The 19787-nt window shown below is 38.8% G+C and overlaps 2 protein-coding genes and 1 long non-coding RNA gene across 5 annotated transcripts in view; 1 reads left to right on the top strand and 2 right to left on the bottom strand.

Moving 5' to 3' along the window:
• Positions 1-19787, bottom strand: part of jupb (junction plakoglobin b) — a 304080-nt gene that overhangs the window by 162985 nt on the left and 121308 nt on the right. For all 3 annotated transcript variants that reach the window (XR_015516428.1, XM_087295315.1, XM_087295314.1), the window contains 5 exons: positions 16729-16982; positions 12931-13169; positions 8916-9117; positions 5873-6017; positions 1844-1947 (listed from right to left, as the gene is read on the bottom strand). Coding sequence is in view for 2 of the 3 variants with exons in the window: in XM_087295315.1 (XP_087151441.1) it covers positions 1844-1947; positions 5873-6017; positions 8916-9117; positions 12931-13169; positions 16729-16982 (944 nt within the window). In the remaining variant the exon portion in view is untranslated. The remainder of the gene's footprint in view (positions 1-1843; positions 1948-5872; positions 6018-8915; positions 9118-12930; positions 13170-16728; positions 16983-19787) is intronic.
• The window catches only part of LOC147832442 (uncharacterized), a 75105-nt gene that overhangs the window by 3576 nt on the left and 51742 nt on the right, over positions 1-19787 (top strand). The gene's annotated exons all lie outside the window — the stretch shown is intronic.
• On the bottom strand, positions 15925-16710 carry LOC147832443 (uncharacterized; the record flags this gene model as incomplete). Its single annotated transcript, XM_087296155.1, has 1 exon — positions 15925-16710. A coding segment is annotated over one exon (786 nt), but the record flags the coding sequence as incomplete, so codon positions are not given.

Genomic DNA, 19787 nt, shown 5'->3' with positions numbered 1-19787 from the left:
AATATTCAGTGAGAGGCAGTTCTGTGGGCGCAAATGCCTTGTTGATGCCAGAGGTTAGAGGAGAATGGCCAGACTGGTTCCAGCTGATAGAAAGGCAACGCACAACACGTCCAACTAGAGATCTGCATGGGACAAAATTTTTAATCCCGCTCCCGTCTGCTTGCGCCAGGTTTAAGTCCGAACCCGACCGCTCACGCTTATATTCAGCATTTGTTGTCCTGCTGTCCGACCTACCACGACCGTTCTCGCTTGGGGGGGGGGGGGGGGGGGGGGGTTTGGATCCAGAAAGCCTACAACAAGCTGTCTGTTTTAACACACACACATAAACACACTGCACCAAGCAAGCGACGCACAGCATCACGCTCTCTCACTCATTCACACATACACATACACATAGACAGCACCAAACAAGCGACACACAACATCACGCTCTCTCTCATTCACACACAGACATACGCGTACTCGCTCGCTCGAGAGTCGGAAGCAATATTGTTAGACCGCCCGCAAATTACACCAGAGTTACCGACCGCTCCCGCGATTTATTTACACATTTATTCCCGTGCCGCAACAAATCTGGTCGGGTTCACTTGGATGCCCTTCCAGCCGCTTCCTGTCAGCTAAGAACAGGAAACTGAGGCTACAATTCGCACAGGCCCACCAAAATTAGACTTTAGAAGATTGGAAAAACCTGCTGGTCTGATGAGTCTCGATTTCTGCTACAACATTAGGATTGTAGGGTCAGAATTTGGAGTCAACAACATAAAAGCATGGACCCATACTGCCTTGTTTCAATGGTTCAGGCTGGTGGTGGTGGTGTAATGGTGTGGGGGATATTTTCCTGCCACACTTTGGGCCCATTAGTGCCAATTGAGCATCGTGTCAACACCACAGCCTACCTGAGTATTGTTGCAGACCATGTCCATCCCTTTATGACCACAGTGTACCCATCTTCTGATGGCTACTTCCAGCAGGATAACGCGCCAAGCGTGAATCAATTCCGACTGGTTTCTTGAACATGACAATACGTTCACTGTACTCAAATGGCCTCCACAATCACCAGAACTCGATCCAATAGAGTGCCTTTGGGATGTGGTGGAACGGAAGAGTCGCATCATGGATGTGCAGCCGACAAATCAGCAACAACTGCGTGATGCTATCATGTCAATATGGACCAAAATCTAAGGAATATTTCCAGTATCTTGTTGAATCGATGCCACGAAGGATTAAGGCAGTTCAGAAGGCAAAAGGGGGTCTACTAAGGTGTACCTAATAAAGTGGCCGGTGAGTATATATAATACTCTTAATGCTTTTGCAGGGATTGACAAGGTGTTGATAAAAAGGTTTGGCCGTTTGTGTTTCTTGGCGGATGCAAGGATGTTGCTAGGATGCCTGGGAGGTTGCTAGGCAGATGCTAAGGTGCTCTGGGTGGTTGCTTGGGCATTTCTAGGATATCGCTCATTATGGGTGGCTGTCAGATGGTGCTTAGCGGTTGCTAGGAATTTACTTGCCATTGCTAAGCATGTGTTCTCTGGATTGTTTCTCTGGCATTGATAAGCAGTTACTAGGGCGCTTTGTGCGGTTGCACACAATTCCACAACATATGGCTTTCAGTATAAATCTGTGGGATTTTTCACCTGCTCCATCATCCACCGGACCAAAAAATCCAATTGCTCTGCAAAGTAAAAGCAGCTCTGCTCAATAAGCCACACGATTTGAGGTATCATTCGTATTGAGTCATTCAGCACAGGATGAGAGATTAGAACAAATCTCAAACCCTAAGCATGAGGAATAACAGCGAGCAGCGAGCAAACACACGGTCGGCAGAGTGGAAAAGCTCATTTACCTGCTTGGTTGCAGCGTCAGAGAGATTCCTCAGGGTCCACAGGCAGTTCTGTGTTAGCCGCTGACTCGAACCTGTGAGATGTTGGCCGAGGGCCTGCATACCTCCTGCCAAATGGAGAGAAAGAGGTTTAGAGTCCATATTTATCGGACTAAGCCACAGGAAAAAAACAAGAAAAGGAAGAAAGAACAAAACTATCCAGCTACACAAGCCGCTCTATAAAGAAGGCTGTATTTCTCCATGGATTAGCCATTGTCTGCCAAGGGGAGAGAAATGTCTTTTGGAGTCTGTGCAGATAAACTAAAAGCCACATGGCTTAGGAAGATAAAAAGAGGGAAGGAGATTAGGAGACATCCTTGAAAACTGCCTCTCATCCTGCGTTGTAACTACCCGATCCTCAGTGCTTTCTCAAGTCGAGCGTCGAGACATATGGACGAGGACATGGTCATGCCATAACTGTAAAGACTTTTATTGGATCGGCACTGGCAGGCGAGATAAGGCGAGATATTTGAGTCCCGTAACCTTTGTCAGTGTGTATCTAAGTGTTAATTCGCTGAAAGGTCAGCATTAATAAAGTTACATCCATACAGCGATGGCACTGACAGCTGGAGATAAAGATGGGTTTTAGCATAAATTGCACTTTTAATATTTTTTTTAATTAGTTTTAAATCTAGTTGAGTTCAGAGGCTGAATCATACACTCATACCTGTCAACCCTCTCGTTTCTCCCGGGATTCTCCCGTATTTTACAGTTCTATCCCGCTATCATCCTGTAAAGGTATTTCGCCTGTATTTTAAGTCTGAACAGCCGAGCCTTCCTATACGCAACCCATACCTCCGAACCACCAGGGGTCGCCCCATGTTCAAAAACGTGAGTCTTCTGTGCTTTCGCTTTGTTTAGGAATGAAAACACTTTTAAATAAATATTAAAAACGGCGTGATTCCATTTCCTTTTGATTACAGGTGCCGTCACCCATCCGATACAATCCTCAAAACATTCATATAATGGTGCATGACGGTCAGCTGACGTGCTTCATAGTGATAAACAGATGCTGTTTCCCAAACGGATTCTGTACACGCGATTTGAAGCGGAGAGAAAGTCTGGCTTTCGGGTGCGTGTTTAAACAGACATACACACATTATTAATAATAATAACATATAAGGATGTCGATCTCGGTGTTTTTTATTTTCCCAAACACAACTAATTTTGTCTTAAATAAGCATAAAATGTTTTTAAAGCAGTCAAATGCTATCATTATAATGTGTGTGCATTTTTAAAGTGACACCTTTTTGTTTATTGTAATAAAAAAATCTTAATAAATGCGAGATTCATTCGTTGCTCTTAATCAGAATGTGTAAGTTATACAGTGGAGAAACGACTAATGAGATTTGACAGCTTGATTCTATTTCATTATAATAGCTATTCATTTTAATTAGCTGAATTGTTTGCTAATGTATTTGCTGCTAATGTTTATATTTATTTTTCTTTTGTTAATAATAATTGTAAAACATATCACTGACCATTTAACTGTTTATTTACAATAAAACAGCTCCAAATGAACATATTTAGTAATTTGGGGGGTTTTTTTAAGGGGAGGATCCCTTATTATGGTGGGCATATCCCTTATTTTCTTATCCCAATGTTGACAGGTACAGTATGTATACTGTATGCATCATGTGTTTTTAAGACTGTAGTGGCTTACACAAATGCTTCTGACATTTCAAGTCATTGGAATTGTAACATGTTGTTTGTTGTTTGCTCAAACTGCTTATTTAAAATAAGCCTAATTGTTTTATGATCAATCCACTTAAATTTGTAAGCACTAATAAGCTAACTTAATAACTTCATGTTGCCCCAAAACAAATCGATTGTGTGGAACCCAGCTTTTTTACAGTGTACTTATACCAGACATTTTTAGTATGTTTGATTTTATTTGTTCATCAGTCTTGAAATTAATAAAATACTGCTGACTACACTGTATTTTTGATTACATATGCGCTCAACGGCCACTTTATTAGGTACACCTTACTAGTACTAGGTTGGACCTCCTTTTGCCATCAGAACTGCTATAATCCTTCATGGCATAAATTCAACAAGGTGCTGGAAATATTCCTCTGAGATTTTGGTCCATATTGACATGTTGCTGCAGATTTGCACATCCATGATACGAATCTACCATTCCACCACATTCCAAAAGTGCTCTATTGGATTGAGGTCTGGTGACTGTGGAGGCCATTTGAGTACAGTGAACTCATTTTCGTGTTCAAGAAACCAGTCTGAGATGATTCACGTTTTTTGACATGGCGCATGATCTTGCTGGAAGTAGCCATCAGAAGATGGGTACACTGTGTTCATAAAGCGATGGATATGGTCAGCAACAAAACTCCTATGCTGTGGTGTTAACACGATGCTCAATGGATGCTAAAGGGCTCAAAGTGTGCCTAGAAAATATCCCCCACTCACCACCACCAGCCTGAACCGTTTATACAAGGCAGTATGGGTCCATGCTTTCATGTTGTTGATGCCAAAATCTGACCATACCATCTACATGTCGTATCAAAAATCGAGACTCATCAGACCAAGCAACGTTTTTCCAATCTTCTATAGTCCAATTTTGGTGAGTCTGTGCGAATTGTAGCCTGAGTTTCCTGTTTTTAGCTGACTGGAGTGGCACCTGCAGTAATCTTTTGCTGCTGTTGCCCATCTGCCTCAAGGTTGGATGTGTTGTGCGTTCAGAGATGCTTTTGATCACAAATTTGAGTTAATGAGCAGTTAAACAGGTGTACCTAATAAAGTGGCCGGTGAATGTATCCTTAGAGAACATTAAAAGACATTATAAAAACATTCAAGAAATTTCTGTCAAAACCTTCTAATAATTGGCAACATCAATCATAAGACAAACAAATGTAAAATCACCCCCACTAATCTCATACTGTATATACTGTATTGGATTTTTTGTCTTGTTTCTAGTCCAAATATCTACAAATCCTTAAATCAAGAAGCATTTTCTAGACAAGCAAAACATATTGTCTTGTTTTCAGAAATAATATGGCAAAATGAAGTGAGTTTTTCCTCAAATCAAGCTAAATAATCTGCCAATGGGGTAAGCAAAATAATCTTGTTTTTCGATTTGTGATAAGATTATTTTGCTTACCCCATTTTTTTATTTATTTTTTCCCTCTCCGCTGTCGCCACTGCCTCGCATGGTTCAGGATTGGTAGAGCTACGCATCGATGAATTTGCTCTTCAGTGTTTGAACTCTCAGTAATGATTAAATCACACTGAACTGAGCTAAACTGAACTGAACTTAAACACTAAAACCTGAACTACACTGTTCCAGTTACTATGACCATTTATGTGAAGCTGCTTTGACACAATCTACATTGTAAAAGCGCTATACAAATAAAGCTGAATTGAATTACCCCATTGGCAAATTATTTTGCTTGATTTGAGGAAAAACTCACTTCATTTTGCCATATTATTTCTGAAAACAAGACAATATGTTTTGCTTGTCTAGAAAATGCTTCTTGATTTAAGAACTTTTAGATATTTGGACTAGAAACAAGACAAAAAAATCTCGGTAAGAAAAGCATTTTTTGCAGTGTAGGCGGTTCATTCTGCTGTGGCGACCCCAAATTAATAAAGGGACTAAGCCGAAAAGAAAATGAATGAAAGAATAATCTCATATATAGATCTGCATCATGAATCATGAATGACTTGGAAAATTCTTAGAAATTCATACATCTAGAAAGGTGTGAGAAAAGATTTTAAAACATCTGAAGCGGACAAAATGAGATGGAGATTGCAACATTAGAAGAAAATTATACCGAAATGCCCAAGAGAACAGTGCACGGGAATGAAAATAAAGAGATAAGATAATAGTCCTTTAGGAACACTGCGAAAGTGAAAGAGAGTTAAAAGAGGAGCATAACACACACACACACACACACACACACACACACACACACACACACACACACACACACGCACACACACACACACACACACACACACACACACGCACACACTCACCAGAATCTACAATTGCCGGCTTGTTGCTTGGACAGACAGAAAGCACCTTCAGGACTCTACTGGTGGTCCAGAGGAGCTTCTCGTAGTTGTAGTTTCTCATAATGAATACCAAACATTCTGGTCCGCCATTAGCCAGGATGATCAACTGAGAGGAGACGAACACAACAAGGATATTGTTAGGGATGATTGGCAACTAAAATATTAGCTTAGGTGTGACGGTGGCGCAGTAGATAGCACGATCGCCTCACAGCAAGAAGGTCGCTGGTTCGAGCCCCTGCTAGGTCAGTTGGCATTTCTGTCTGAAATTTGCATGTTCTCCCCGTGTTGGCGTGGGTTTCCTCCAGGTGCTCCGGTTTACCCCACAGTCCAAACACATGCGCTATAGGTTAATTGGGTACGCTAAATTGATCGTAGAGTATGTGTGAATGCAAGAGTGTATGGGTATTTCCCAGTGTTGGGTTGCGGCTGGAAGGGCATCCGCTGCGTAAAACATGTGCTGGATAAGTTAAATAGCATAAATTGCACTTTTAATATTTTTTTAATTAGTTTTAAATCTAGTTGAGTTTAGAGGCTGAATCATATACTGTATGCATCATGTGTTTTTAAGACTGTAGTGGCTTCCACAAATGCTTCTGACATTTCGAGTCATTGGAATTGTAACATGTTGTTTGTTGTTTGCTCAAAATGCTTATTTAAAATGAACCTAAACAACACAATTATTAAGTTTTTTAAGGACAACTTAATTGTTTTATGATCAATCCACTTAAATTTGTAAGCACTAATAAGTTAACTTAATAACTTCATGTTGTCCCAAAACAAATCGATTGTGTGGATCCCAGCTTTTTTACAGTGGACTAATACCAGTCATTTTTAGTATGTTTGATTTTATTTGTTCATCAGTCTTGAAATTAATAAAATACTGCTGACTACACTGTATTTTTACATTATATATTATATATGCGCTCAACGGCCACTTTATTAGGTACACCTTACTAGTACTAGGTTGGACCTCCTTTTGCTATCAGAACTGCTTTAATCCTTCATGGCACAAATTCAACAAGGTGCTGGAAATATTCCTCTGAGATTTTGGTCCATATTGACATGTTGCTGCAGATTTGCACATCCATGATACGAATCTACCATTCCACCACATTCCAAAAGTGCTCTATTGGATTGAGATCTGGTGACTGTGGAGGCCATTTGAGTACAGTGAACTCATTGACGTGTTCAAGAAACCAGTCTGAGATGATTCACGTTTTGGATGATTCATGTGCTGGATAAGTTGGCGGTTCATTCCACAGTGGCAACCCCAGATTAATAAAGGGACTAAGCCGAAAAGAAAAGAAATGAATGAATGAATGAATGGATAAGTTCGCGGTTCATTCTGCTGTGGCGACCCCTGATTAATAAAGGGACTACAAAATTCAACTGTCTGCCATCGATTATTCCTTAAGTAACTCAACAGACAGTCAGTTATTCGGCTCATACTATGGTAGTCTCACCTAAAATCATTGTTGACAAACACATTTGTCAGGTTCTTGTCCTCAAAAAGCTCCAGTGTGTAGTAAGTAGATGTGTACACATCTCATCCAAAGCCTTTTGTTTTGTTTTGTTGTGATTTCTGACTGGCTATGAAGTAACTAAATCATTCAGCGTAATGATATGGAACTGTGATGTGGTCAAAACAACATCAAATTGACCTCGATGTCAAAAAATATGTCAAAAATGCTAATCGATTTGATGCCCAACACACAACTTTATATCTTTTTGACCACAAAAATAATGCCACATTAAGTTTGTATTAATCTGGAAGCTTCAGTTACACATTTGACACATTTTACACCAGTATTGTATCACTACAATTGTATCCCTACAGGGTGAGGCAGTGGCGCAGTAGGTAGTGCTGTCGCCTCACAGCAAGAAGGTCGCTGGTTCGAACCTCGGCTCAGTTGGCGTTTCTGTGTGGAGTTTGCATGTTCTGTGGAGTTCGCCTTCGCGTGGGTTTCCTCCGGGTGCTCCGGTTTCCCCCATAGTCCAAAGACATGCGGTACAGGTGAATTGGGTAGGCTAAATTGTCCGTAGTGTATGAGTGTGTGTGTGAGTGTGTGTGTGTGGATGTTTCCCAGGGATGGGTTGCTGCTGGCAGGGCATCCGCTGCGTAAAAACTTGCTGGATAAGTTGGCAGTTCATTAAGCTGTGGCGACCCCGGATTAATAAAGGGATAAAGCCGACAAGAAAATGAATGAATGAATGATTGTATCCCTACAATGAATGAATACTACCTAGATGTCAAAACAACATCAAATAGACATCCAACACTGGCATCAAAATTCACATAAAAAATGAACTACAGGACAGTTCTTTAATCCATTTTTAACATGTGTTTTATGCCAATGTTAGATGTCAGTTTGATGTCTAGGTTTTGACATCAAGGTAGTCAAATGACATTTAAATCAATCTGCATATTTGTTTTGTTTTTGACGTGTTTTTGATGGAGTTTTGGGCTGGAACTAACTTAGTTATGCATTTACACAAAATAGCGGCACACCTTAGAATGTTCAACAGCCAATTAAAATCCTCCTGTCAACCACCCATGTATTATCCGCTTGTTAAGTGTGACGTCACGCAAAGCGGCTTCCGGGTCCAAGCGCTCTATTCAACTGTATTGGGAGACTCATGAAATGGTAATAATAAACGTTTACAAAGCGATTTAATGCTTTCAAAAATCACGATCGCAATATATATGTCCATGCCTTATACCCAATGGCCAGAAAGTGATTATTTTTTTATAAATTGTTACATTTTTGGTATTTGATATGCAGCTAGCCCAGAGATTGTTGTGTACACTATGACTTTATATAAAATTAACTTTAATGTGTGATAGGAAATAAAACGTGATCATAAACGAATGATTTTTCCACTCAAATTAATGGACCCGGAAACAGTATTACATACGTCACAAACACATCACTACTTAACAAGCGGATAAACTGCAAACACAAAATAATATGAAGGAGATCAACTCTCAAATGCAAACCCTCACCTTGCTCTCCTGATTTCCATATGAAAGCAGCTGCAGGCAGTCTGTTGTGATGGCCAGGAACTTTGGGTTGGTCTTTTTCAGAAGGGGAACCATCCTTTGAAGTCCATCAGCCAAGCGCACCGCCATTTTGGCTCCCTCCTGGTGCAGTAGCAGGTTGTGTAACGTGGTGATGGCATAGAACAGCACAGACTCCATAGGTGAACTGGAGAAAGAACAGAACATTTCAAACATTTTGGTCAAACAGATTAGGAGGAATTAGATGGACTGTTTCGTAAAGCTATGGGTTAAAGGTCTTATTAAATTTAAAATAAAGATTTTTAGATCCTAGTATCAATATACACTAACCGGCCACTTTATTAGGTACACCTTTCTAGTACCAGGTTGGACCCTTTTTGCCTTCAGAACTGCCTTAATCCTTCGTGGTATAGATTCGACAAGGTACTGGAAATATTCCTCAGAGATTTTGCTCCATATTGATAGCAGTTGCTGCAGATTTGCACATCCATGATGCGATTCCCTTTCCACCACATCCCAAAGGTGCTCTATTGGATTAGGATTCTGGTGACTGTGGAGGCCATCTGAGTACAGTGAACTCACTGTCATGTTCAAGAAACCAGTCTGAGATGATTCACGCTTTACGACATGGCATGTTATCCTGCTGGCAGTAGCCATGTCAAGGATGGACATGGTCAGCCACAATCCTCAGGTAGGCTGTGGTGTTGATGCCAAGAAAATATCACCCAGACAATTACACCACCACCACCAGCCTGAACCATTGATACATGGCAGGATGGATCCATACTTTATGTTGTTGACGCCAAATTCTGACCCCACAATCCAAATGTCGGAGCAGAAATTGAGACTCATCAGAGCAGGCAACGTTTTTCTAATCTTCCATTGTCCAAATTTGGTGAGCCTTTGCGAATTGTAGCCTCAGTTTCCGGTTCTTAACTGACAGGAGTGGCACCTGGTGTGGTCTTCTGCTGCTGTAGCCCATCTGCCTCAAGGTTAAACATGTTGTGCGTTTCTCGGTTGTAACGAGTGGTTATTTGAGTTACTTTAGCCTTTCTATCAGCTCAAACCAGTCTGGCCATTCTCCTCTGACCTCTAGCAGAACTGCCACTCACTGGATATTTTCTCTCTTTTGGACCATTCTCTGTAAACCCTAGAAATGGTTGTGCGTGAAAATCCCAGAAGATCAGCAGTTTTTGAAATACTCAGTCCAGCCCGTCTTGCACCAATAACCATGCCACATTCAAAGTCACTTAAATCCCCTTTCTTCCCCATTCTGATGCTCGGTTTGAACTGCAGCAGATCGTCTTGTCCGTGTCTACATGCCTAAATGTGTCGAGTTGTTGCCATGTGATTGGCTGAATAAAAATTTGCGTTAATGAGCAGTTGGACAGGTGTACCTAATAAAATGACCAGTGAGTGTATATTTAGAAGAGTCGAACCTGCATTCAGCACCTTTAAAAACAAGCCCTCATGTTTTAACATTTTTCGAAAACAGTTTACTCGACAGGATTAGAATGTAAAGCAAACACCGGCAGCTTTGAAACAAAAACTGGCAAGAGTAAACAGCCTTACAGTAGTCCTATCATATTAAACTGAAACAGAAGAGACTATTTTTCACGTCAATAAGATTACACACCTCATCTTTACAGATCTGGACTGCTAGATTTGTCATACACTGATTTCTTCACGATATCACCACAACATCTTTAATCAAGCTGTTTAACTACAGACTGAAGCAAGGAGACTGTCCCTGTGAGTTAATATGGTGATAGTGTGTGTGTGTGTGTGTGTGTGTGTGTGTGTGTGTGTGTGTGTGTGTGTGTGTGTGTGTGTGTGTGTGTGTGTGTGTGTGTGTGTGTGTGTGTGTGTGTGTGAAAGATCCAGCGGCTCTGGCTGAACGGTCATAAAGATCCTGCTCTGCTCTATTATCTCAACATCTGCTGTAAATGGGCTTTCTGACAGAGCAAATTTCCCATCACAGTCCAAATATATCTCTAAAATACAGCTCTGCGGTGCAGTTTTCATGCACAGAGACGGGACTGGACACACCGTCCTGCTTTAGCAGTTCAGTCACAGTGTTCATCCGAGTTTAGCTTTGGGCTCCATTCACAAACTATAAAGGAGATAAAGTGAGGAAAATGAATGTGTGCCACAATGAGAGGAAAGCTAAACACGCTCAGCGAATGATAATAGCAGGTTAATCAGACTCAAAAAGCAAGGATTATGGCTTCCCTCAAGAAGAAGACTGCATTAAAGGGCTAGTTCGCTTAAAAAAATTAATCGTGCCATTTTTGCCAGTTTCTTTCTTCTGTTGAACACAAAATCTTTTGAAGAATGCTGATTGATGGCACCCATTGACTTCCATGGTATTTTTATGGCACCCATTGACTTCCTAGGTAATTTTTTTTTCATGGCACTTATTGACTTCCATAGTATATTTTTTGATGGCACTTATTGACTTTCATAGTATATTTTTGATGGCACCCACTGACTTCCATTGTATTTTTTTTTTATGGCACCCATTGACTTTCATAGTACTTTTTGGTGACACCCATTGACTTTCATAGTATTTTTTGATGGCACCCACTGACTTTCATAGTATTTTTTGATGGCACCCATTGACTTTCATATTATTTTTATGGCACCCATTGACTTCCCAGGTAATATTTTTATGGCACTTATTGACTTCCATAGAATAATTTTTTGATGACACCTATTGACTTCCATAGTATTTTTTTTTATGGCACCCATGACTTCCATAGTAATTTTTTGATGGCACCCATGACTTCCATAGTAATTTTTTGATGGCACCCATGACTTCCATAGTATTTTTTATGGCACCCATTGATTTCATAGTAACTTTTTTGATGGCACCCATGACTTCCATAGTATTTTTTTATGGCACCTATTGATTTCATAGTATTTTTTTGATGGCACAGATTGACTTCCATGGTCATTTTTTTGATGACGCTCATTGATTTCCATAGTATTTTTTAATGTCAACCATCAACTTCCACAGTATCTTTTTTGATGGCACCCATTGACTTCTATAGTAATTATTTTTTGATGGTACAGATGTCTTCCATAGTATTTTTTTGATGACACCCACTGACATCCATAGTATTTTTTATGTCACCCACTGACTTCCAAAGTATTTTTGATGGCACCCATTGACTTCCATAATATTTTTTGATGGCACCCATTGACTTCCATAGTATTTTTGATGGCACCCATACACTTCCATACAAATTTTGTAAGGCACCCATTGACTTCCATAGTAATTTTCTTTATGGCACTCATTGACTTCCATAGTAATTTCCTTTTTTAAAGGCACCCATTGACTTCCATAGTCATTTTTTGATGGCACCCATTGACTTTAATATTTTTTTGATGGCACCCATCAACTTCCATAAAATTTTTTTTTTGATGACACCCATTGACTTGCATTGTAATTTTTCTTTTACTACTACTGTAGTCAATATATCCCATCAACCAGTTTTGATTAAAATATGTTCTTTGTATTCAACAAAAGAAAGAAACTCATAAAACGGTTTGACACATGAGAGATGGCAATTTTCATTCATGGGTGAACTATCTCTATAATTGGCATGAATGTTGATGCTAGTTACTGTAGTTTGGTGATGATCTAGAATTGTGTGTCCTTCTCTTAGGATCTACAAATGTCCATTAAACTTTGCAACCGTTCAACCGAAACCATTCGTCTGTCCATGAACTGTCAGGGGACTAATTAAAACATGAACGCATCAGAGCGACGAGGCATCTGTCATTTATCAGTTGTGTGATATTACAGAGAAACTTAAGTCACGAAAGGGCATCTGCATCTTTCTTAAATAAGTGAAATAGATAAAAATGTGATATTAACTTAACCTTTAAAGATATGTAATATTCTAAGACAACGTAATTGCTTTATTTGCCATATTTCTACATAAAAAACATTTTAAAACAGACTTTTAATGTAATATATATCTTAAAATTTCACCTGAGCATGCGCACGAGTGCAGGGATGCCGCCTGATTTAAAGATGGCCAGCAGACCCTCTCGCTGGTGTGAGAGGCTGTGCAGAACACTGGCAGCGCAGCGGGCCGTCTCCAGGTCTCCAGTGTTCTGCATGGCCCTCACCACTGCCGACACCATCTGAGGAGACTGCATGAGCACGCGGCGGGACGCCTCCTTCCGTGTCAGCTGGTTCACGATCAGCGCTGCCTTGTTCACCACCACCTGCAGAGGTAAGAGAAAACAAGAGATCTCACCAAGCAAAAAATGTAAAGTTTTGTGTCCATCAAGTGGTTAGGTGCAGTGTAATATTGCATTACTCTGTGAAGTCGCTATAATAGTGTCGTAATTTAACTTCAGCTTTAGTTCAGTTCAATAACTGTGAATCAGCTTAATAATGTTGACACTGCAAAGTATGAGAACATTTTAAAATAAAGCAGCTTTACGAAATATTAATATTTACTAATGATTGGATTGATTGATTGATTGATTGATGGATGGATGGATGGATGGATGGATGGATGGAATGAATGACTGACAAATGATTGGATGGATGGATGGATGGATGAATGGAAAAAACAATTGATAAATGACTGGATGAAAGAATGGATGGGTGGATGGATGGATGGATGGATGGATGGATGGATGGATGGAAAGAACAATTGAAAAATGACTGGATGAAAGAATGGATGGATAGATGGATGGATGGATGGATGGATGGATGAATGGGTGGAAAGAACAATTGAAAAATGACTGGATGAAAGAATGGATGGATAGATAGATAGATAGATAGATAGATAGATAGATAGATAGATAGATAGATAGATAGATAGATAGATAGATAGATAGATAGATAGATAGATAGATAGATAGATAGATAGATAGATAGATAGATAGATATTTGGATGGATGGAAATAACAATTGACAAATGACTAGATGGAAGAATGGAAGGATGGATGGATAGATAGATGGAAAGAATGATAGGCAAATGATTGGATGAATGGATGGATGGATGGATGGATGGATGGATGGATGGATGGATGGAAAGAAGGATTCATAAATGATAAGATGAATGGATAAAAAACCGATTGATGAATGACTAGATGGAAGAATGCATGAATGAATGCATGGATGGATGAATGGCAGATGGATGAATGACAGATGGAGAGAACAACTGGCAGACAAACTAATGGATGGATGGGTGGACTGATGGATGGATAAATGGATGCATGAATGGACAGGTAGAATGATTGATGGATAGATGGATGGATTGATGGATGAACAGAACGATTGACAGATGGACAGATGGATGAATAGATATACAGAAAACAATTGACGGATGATGGATGGATGGACTGATAGAGAAAATGATTGATGAATGGATGTACAGACAGAACGATTGACATACGAATGGAATGTAAGAGATTGGTGTATAGAGGAGAGAGGGATTAATGAATAGAACTATAGACTGATGGACAGATTGAAAGAACATCTGGGTGACAGACTGAGGGATGGATGGACTGATGGATGGATCAATTGATGGATGGATGAATGGTCGGATAGAATAATTGACATAGGGATGGCTGGATTGTAATAATGGTTGGTGCATGGTAGAGAGAAGGATAAGCTGATGGATGGATGGGTGGACTGAGGGAAGAATGGATAGAACAATGGACAGATGGAGAGAACAACTGGCAGACAGACTGACGGATGGATGCATGGATGAATGAAGGGTTAGAACAATAGTCTGATGGACGAAGAGAATAACTGGCTGACAAACTGATGGATAGATCAATGGGTAAATAAATTGAATATCAAATTGATGCTTAGAGGAGAGAAGGGATGGATGGATGGATGGATGGATGGAAAAAATAATGTTGATTTAAATGAGTTCAATAATAATAGAGAGGTTACAAATGACTCACTTAAGATATAAATCAGAAATCAGCCCTACAAATAAAGTGTTCATTCAGTTGAATTCATGCTAGTTTCTAGTGTTCACCTGATAGTGTGAGTGTCGTCAAATCAATGATGTCGCTGAGCAGTTTAACACACCAGCAAGCCAAACAAAATGATTTTGCTTAAGCAACCATATTTCACAACTGCTGACTAAAATAGTAATGAAACAAGTCACTGTGTACAACATTGCAAAAATAAATAATTTGAATGTATAAATATGTAAAAATATGCTAAAATATGCAAAATTATTCATATGGCATGAGCAGAAAAAATGAGAAATATGCTTTCTAAATGTTTTTTATAATTACAATGGTTGCACGCTCTTGGCAGTCAGTACTTCAACTTGGGAAAGTGATCATATTTTAAAGTTATTTCTTGCTTCATATCGTATCAGTCCTTTTTTTAACTGTATTTCTCTCTCCTCAGTTCTGGACAATCCTGTGGGATTGTTCCCCATCTTACATCACTGCATTACCCTTTTTCTTTCTGCGTCTTATTCTCGGAGAATGATAGCTACAAAGTCAAAACTTTTGTATTATTTGACTCTAGATCAGTTGGAAGATAATAACTCTTGTTGAATCTCGACAGAACAAAAGATAACAGCTTTTTGCTAAATTGTACTGTTTTATATTTGTTTCTGTTTAGTTTATCTACAAAAGGCTCTACACTACAGAACGAAGCTTTGCTCATAGACACAAATCTCAAATATTTTCAATCTTCAAACATACATGTTTAATAATATAAACAGAACAATAGACACAACGATAGAACAACAGACAGAACAATAGCAGGATGGATGGATGGATGGATGGATGGATGGATGGTTGAATGGTTGGTTGGATAGATGGATGGATGGATGGATGGATGGATGGATGGATGGAGGGAAATGGATGGATGGATAAACGGAATGGCATAGAGACAGAAGGTTATAATGAAGAATAGATGATATAACTGGATGGATGGATGGATGGATGGATGGATGGATGGATGGATTGACAAACTTGTGGATAGATGGATGGATCATATAATAAAAAGAATAATAAAACAATGAGTAGAAATGGATAAAATAACAAAATGATGGATGAATGGAACAATGAAATATTGGTAGATGGACTGATAGATAGATAGATAGATAGATAGATAGATAGATAGATAGATAGATAGATAGATAGATAGATAGATAGATAGATAGATAGATAGATAGATAGATAGATAGATAGATAGATAGATAGATAGATAGATAGAATGACGGACGGACAGACGGACGGACAGACAGACAGACAGACAGACAGACAGACAGACAGACAGACAGACAGACAGACAGACAGACAGACAGACAGACAGACAGATAGATAGATAGATAGATAGATAGATAGATAGATAGATAGATAGATAGATAGATAGATAGATAGATATACAGACAGAAAGACAGACAGACAGACAGACAGACAGACAGAAAGATAGATAGATAGACAGACAGACAGACAGACAGACAGACAGACAGACAGACAGACAGACAGACAGACAGACAGACAGACAGACAGATAGATAGATAGATAGATAGATAGATAGATAGATAGATAGATAGATAGATAGATAGATAGATAGATAGATAGATAGATAGATAGATAGATAGAATGACGGACGGACGGACGGACAGACAGAAAGACAGACAGACAGACAGACAGACAGACAGACAGACAGACAGATAGATAGATAGATAGATAGATAGATAGATAGATAGATAGATAGATAGATAGACAGACAGACAGACAGACAGACAGACAGACAGACAGACAGACAGACAGACAGACAGATTTGCACCTGGTCATCATCAGCCAGTAGTTTAGTGAGCTCTGGCACTGCTCGTGTGGCCAGCTCTGCATCATCCTGGTAGTTGATGAGGTGGACAATAGCAGTCTTCAGCAGCTGTGAGGGCTCCGCCAGTCTCTGCACATTAGTGGGCTGGTCTGGGTTGCTCTGCGGTGTGAGAACCGTCTCTCCCTCCACCAGGGTCTCGGGGAACATTGCAGCACGCACTCGCTGAGCTCGAGTCAGACTGAACTGAGCCTCCATATCTGAACGCACACACATAGGAAAAGAGCCTTGATAAACAAAACACTCACGCTGATTACTGTGATTTTACACTGTTGGGAAGTTTTTTCATATAATGTCTGAAAGGTTTAAACAGAGCTGTTGATTTTATAAAAACATGGCTGACAACTAAAAAGACAGCATGTTCAATACATTCGTTTTAAAAATAAACATCCTAAAATTTTCTATATTTTGAGTCCCAAAAAGAATAATTCTGTGGCTCAGCAGCAATAATGGCAATATATTATTAGTCAATTACTAATATTAACTATTCTTATTATTGTTATTACCATTATTAAATACACACTATTTTAAATGAACAAAATTAAATAATTTCTATTTATTTATAGAGAGCAATTAAAAACAATAACGTTGGCAAATATGGCGTACAAAATAGATCAGAAGTAATAAAATTAGGACAAAAGACAGTCAAAAAATATAAGCAAAAAACATAAAAGACAGCATTACACATAAAAAAGTAAATAGATATGATTTTAGTAACAGCTATACATTATCTTGTTAGTATTAAATAAGTTAATAAACATACTGCTACTATTATTATTTATCATTGTTGTCAGTAATATTATTATTATTATTCTTAATATTATAGCGCATCATTATATTGAGTTAACATAATTAATTGTGACTTTACAGATACACTGCAAAATTGCTGTAAAATTTACAGTATTACTGGCAATTTTGGATAAATTACAGTAAAACTGTAAAATTTACAAGTGCGCTGTAAATGAACCTTTTACAAAAGTGCTGTAAAACTATAGTTGCCTGTAAATTTTTACTGAAACAATTGCCAGTGATATTGTAAAAATTGCCAGTAATACTGTCAAAAATTCCAGTAATATTGTAAAAATAGTCAGCAATGATGTAAAATAAAATCCTAGTAATACTGTAAAAAGTACCAGTAATACTGTGCAAATTGCCTGTAATGCTGTAAAAAAATTGCCAGTAATACAGTAAAATTGCCAGTACTACAGTAAAAAAAATTACCAGTAAAATAAAAATTGCCAGTAATATTGTAAAAATTGCCAGTAATACTGTAAAATTTACAAGCACAGTGTAAATGAACAATTGCTGTAAAACGTCAGCATAATTGTAATTGTTATTTTACAGTGCACTTGTAAATTTTAGAGTAACACATTAAAAATTGCCAGTAATGTTGTAAAAAATGCCAGTAGTACTTTAAAATATTCCCAGTAATACTATAAAAATTGCCAGTAATACAGTAAAATTTCCAGTAATACTTTAAAATATTCCCAGTAATACTGTAAGCATTGCCAGTAATACAGTAAAATTTACAAGCACAGAGTAAATTATATATTACTGTAATACTTCAGCACAATTGTAATTGTTAATTTACATTGCGCTTGTAAATTTGTACAGTAATACAGTAAAATTGCCAGTAATAATGTTCAAAATTCCAAGTGCAGTGTAAATTAATAAGTACTGTAAAAGTTCGGCACAATTATAAGTGTTAATTTACAGTGCGCTTGTAAATTTTACAGTAATACTGACATTCTTAATTATGATTAATACATTAATTAATTTTCGGCTTAGTCCCTTTATTAATCAGGGGTCGCCACAGCAAAATGAACCTCCAACTTATCCAGTATAAGTTTTACGCAGCGGATGCCCTTCAGGCCGCAACCTATCACTGGGAAACACCCAAACACTCTCATTCGCGCACATACACTATGAACAATTAAGCTTACCCAAAACACCTATAGCGCATGTGTTAGGATTGTGGGGGAAACCGGAGCACCCGGAGGAAACCCACATGAACACAGGGAGAACATGCAAACTCCACACAGAAATGCCAACTGACCCAGCCAGGGCTCGAACCAGCGGCCTTCTTGCTGTAAGGCAATCGTGTCACCCACTGTGCCACCAACACTTAATTACCAGTAATACTGTAAATTTTACAGCATTTTTTACAGTGTGTGTAGACATTAATATAAATGACCATGCCATTGCAGGTGAGATCAGCTACTTTACAGCCTATAAGACCTCGACTAGGACTCATCCAATCAGAATTCAATGTCGGCAGGATACGTTTTATAAAACGCCATCATTTTTAATAATCCATCACGTCATGCTATATTTCACAGAGATGTGGTTCAGGGCGCATTTAATAACAGAACAGAGAAGCAGAGCAGGGCATGATGGGATTTCGCAACGGTGGTGACGCTCTAAATAAAGTGCAGTCAATGCTGGAAGCATGGAACGGAGGTCTTCAGAGGGTCTGTTGTGATAGCAATAACGCTCTTGCTGTAAAAAGTGAACCTGCTGCACTGAGTGTTTGGATGAGTTTCTAAATGTCACTGGCTCTGGGCGGACAATAAATTTGCAGCTTTCTTCGTCCAAACCCGCACCAGCACATATGCTGCCATGGTGAGGAATCTATTTTAATATCCCCAGATATGGAGAACACGCACCATGACAACTCCTAATAATAATAATGAGGAAAAAACACAGCTTTATTTTTATTAAACATCCGTCTTTTACTAATCAAGCAACCGGATTCTCTGAGTCATTAATGCATATCCTTATAGAGACAATACACTTTTTTTAACACACACCTCTAATAGAGCTCATTAGTGACCGCTTGCTCTTTTAGTAGCGTATTTTTCTGCAATACGGAGAACATCATTATACAACCTAACCAGCTGTGGGATGAATCATAACATTGCAAAGTTTTATTTTAAGCAGACAGAGAAAAAAGGCTTGGCGTAAGGTTTTAATGAAAGACCGTATTGTAGTTTTTAGTAATACAC

Source organism: Danio rerio, chromosome 19 (genome assembly GCF_052040795.2).
Source record: "Danio rerio strain M-AB ecotype USA chromosome 19, GRCz13ab, whole genome shotgun sequence".
Lineage (NCBI taxonomy): Eukaryota > Metazoa > Chordata > Actinopteri > Cypriniformes > Danionidae > Danio > Danio rerio.
Note: the sequence above shows the minus strand (reverse complement) of the source record. Positions and strands in the feature narration are given on the sequence as shown.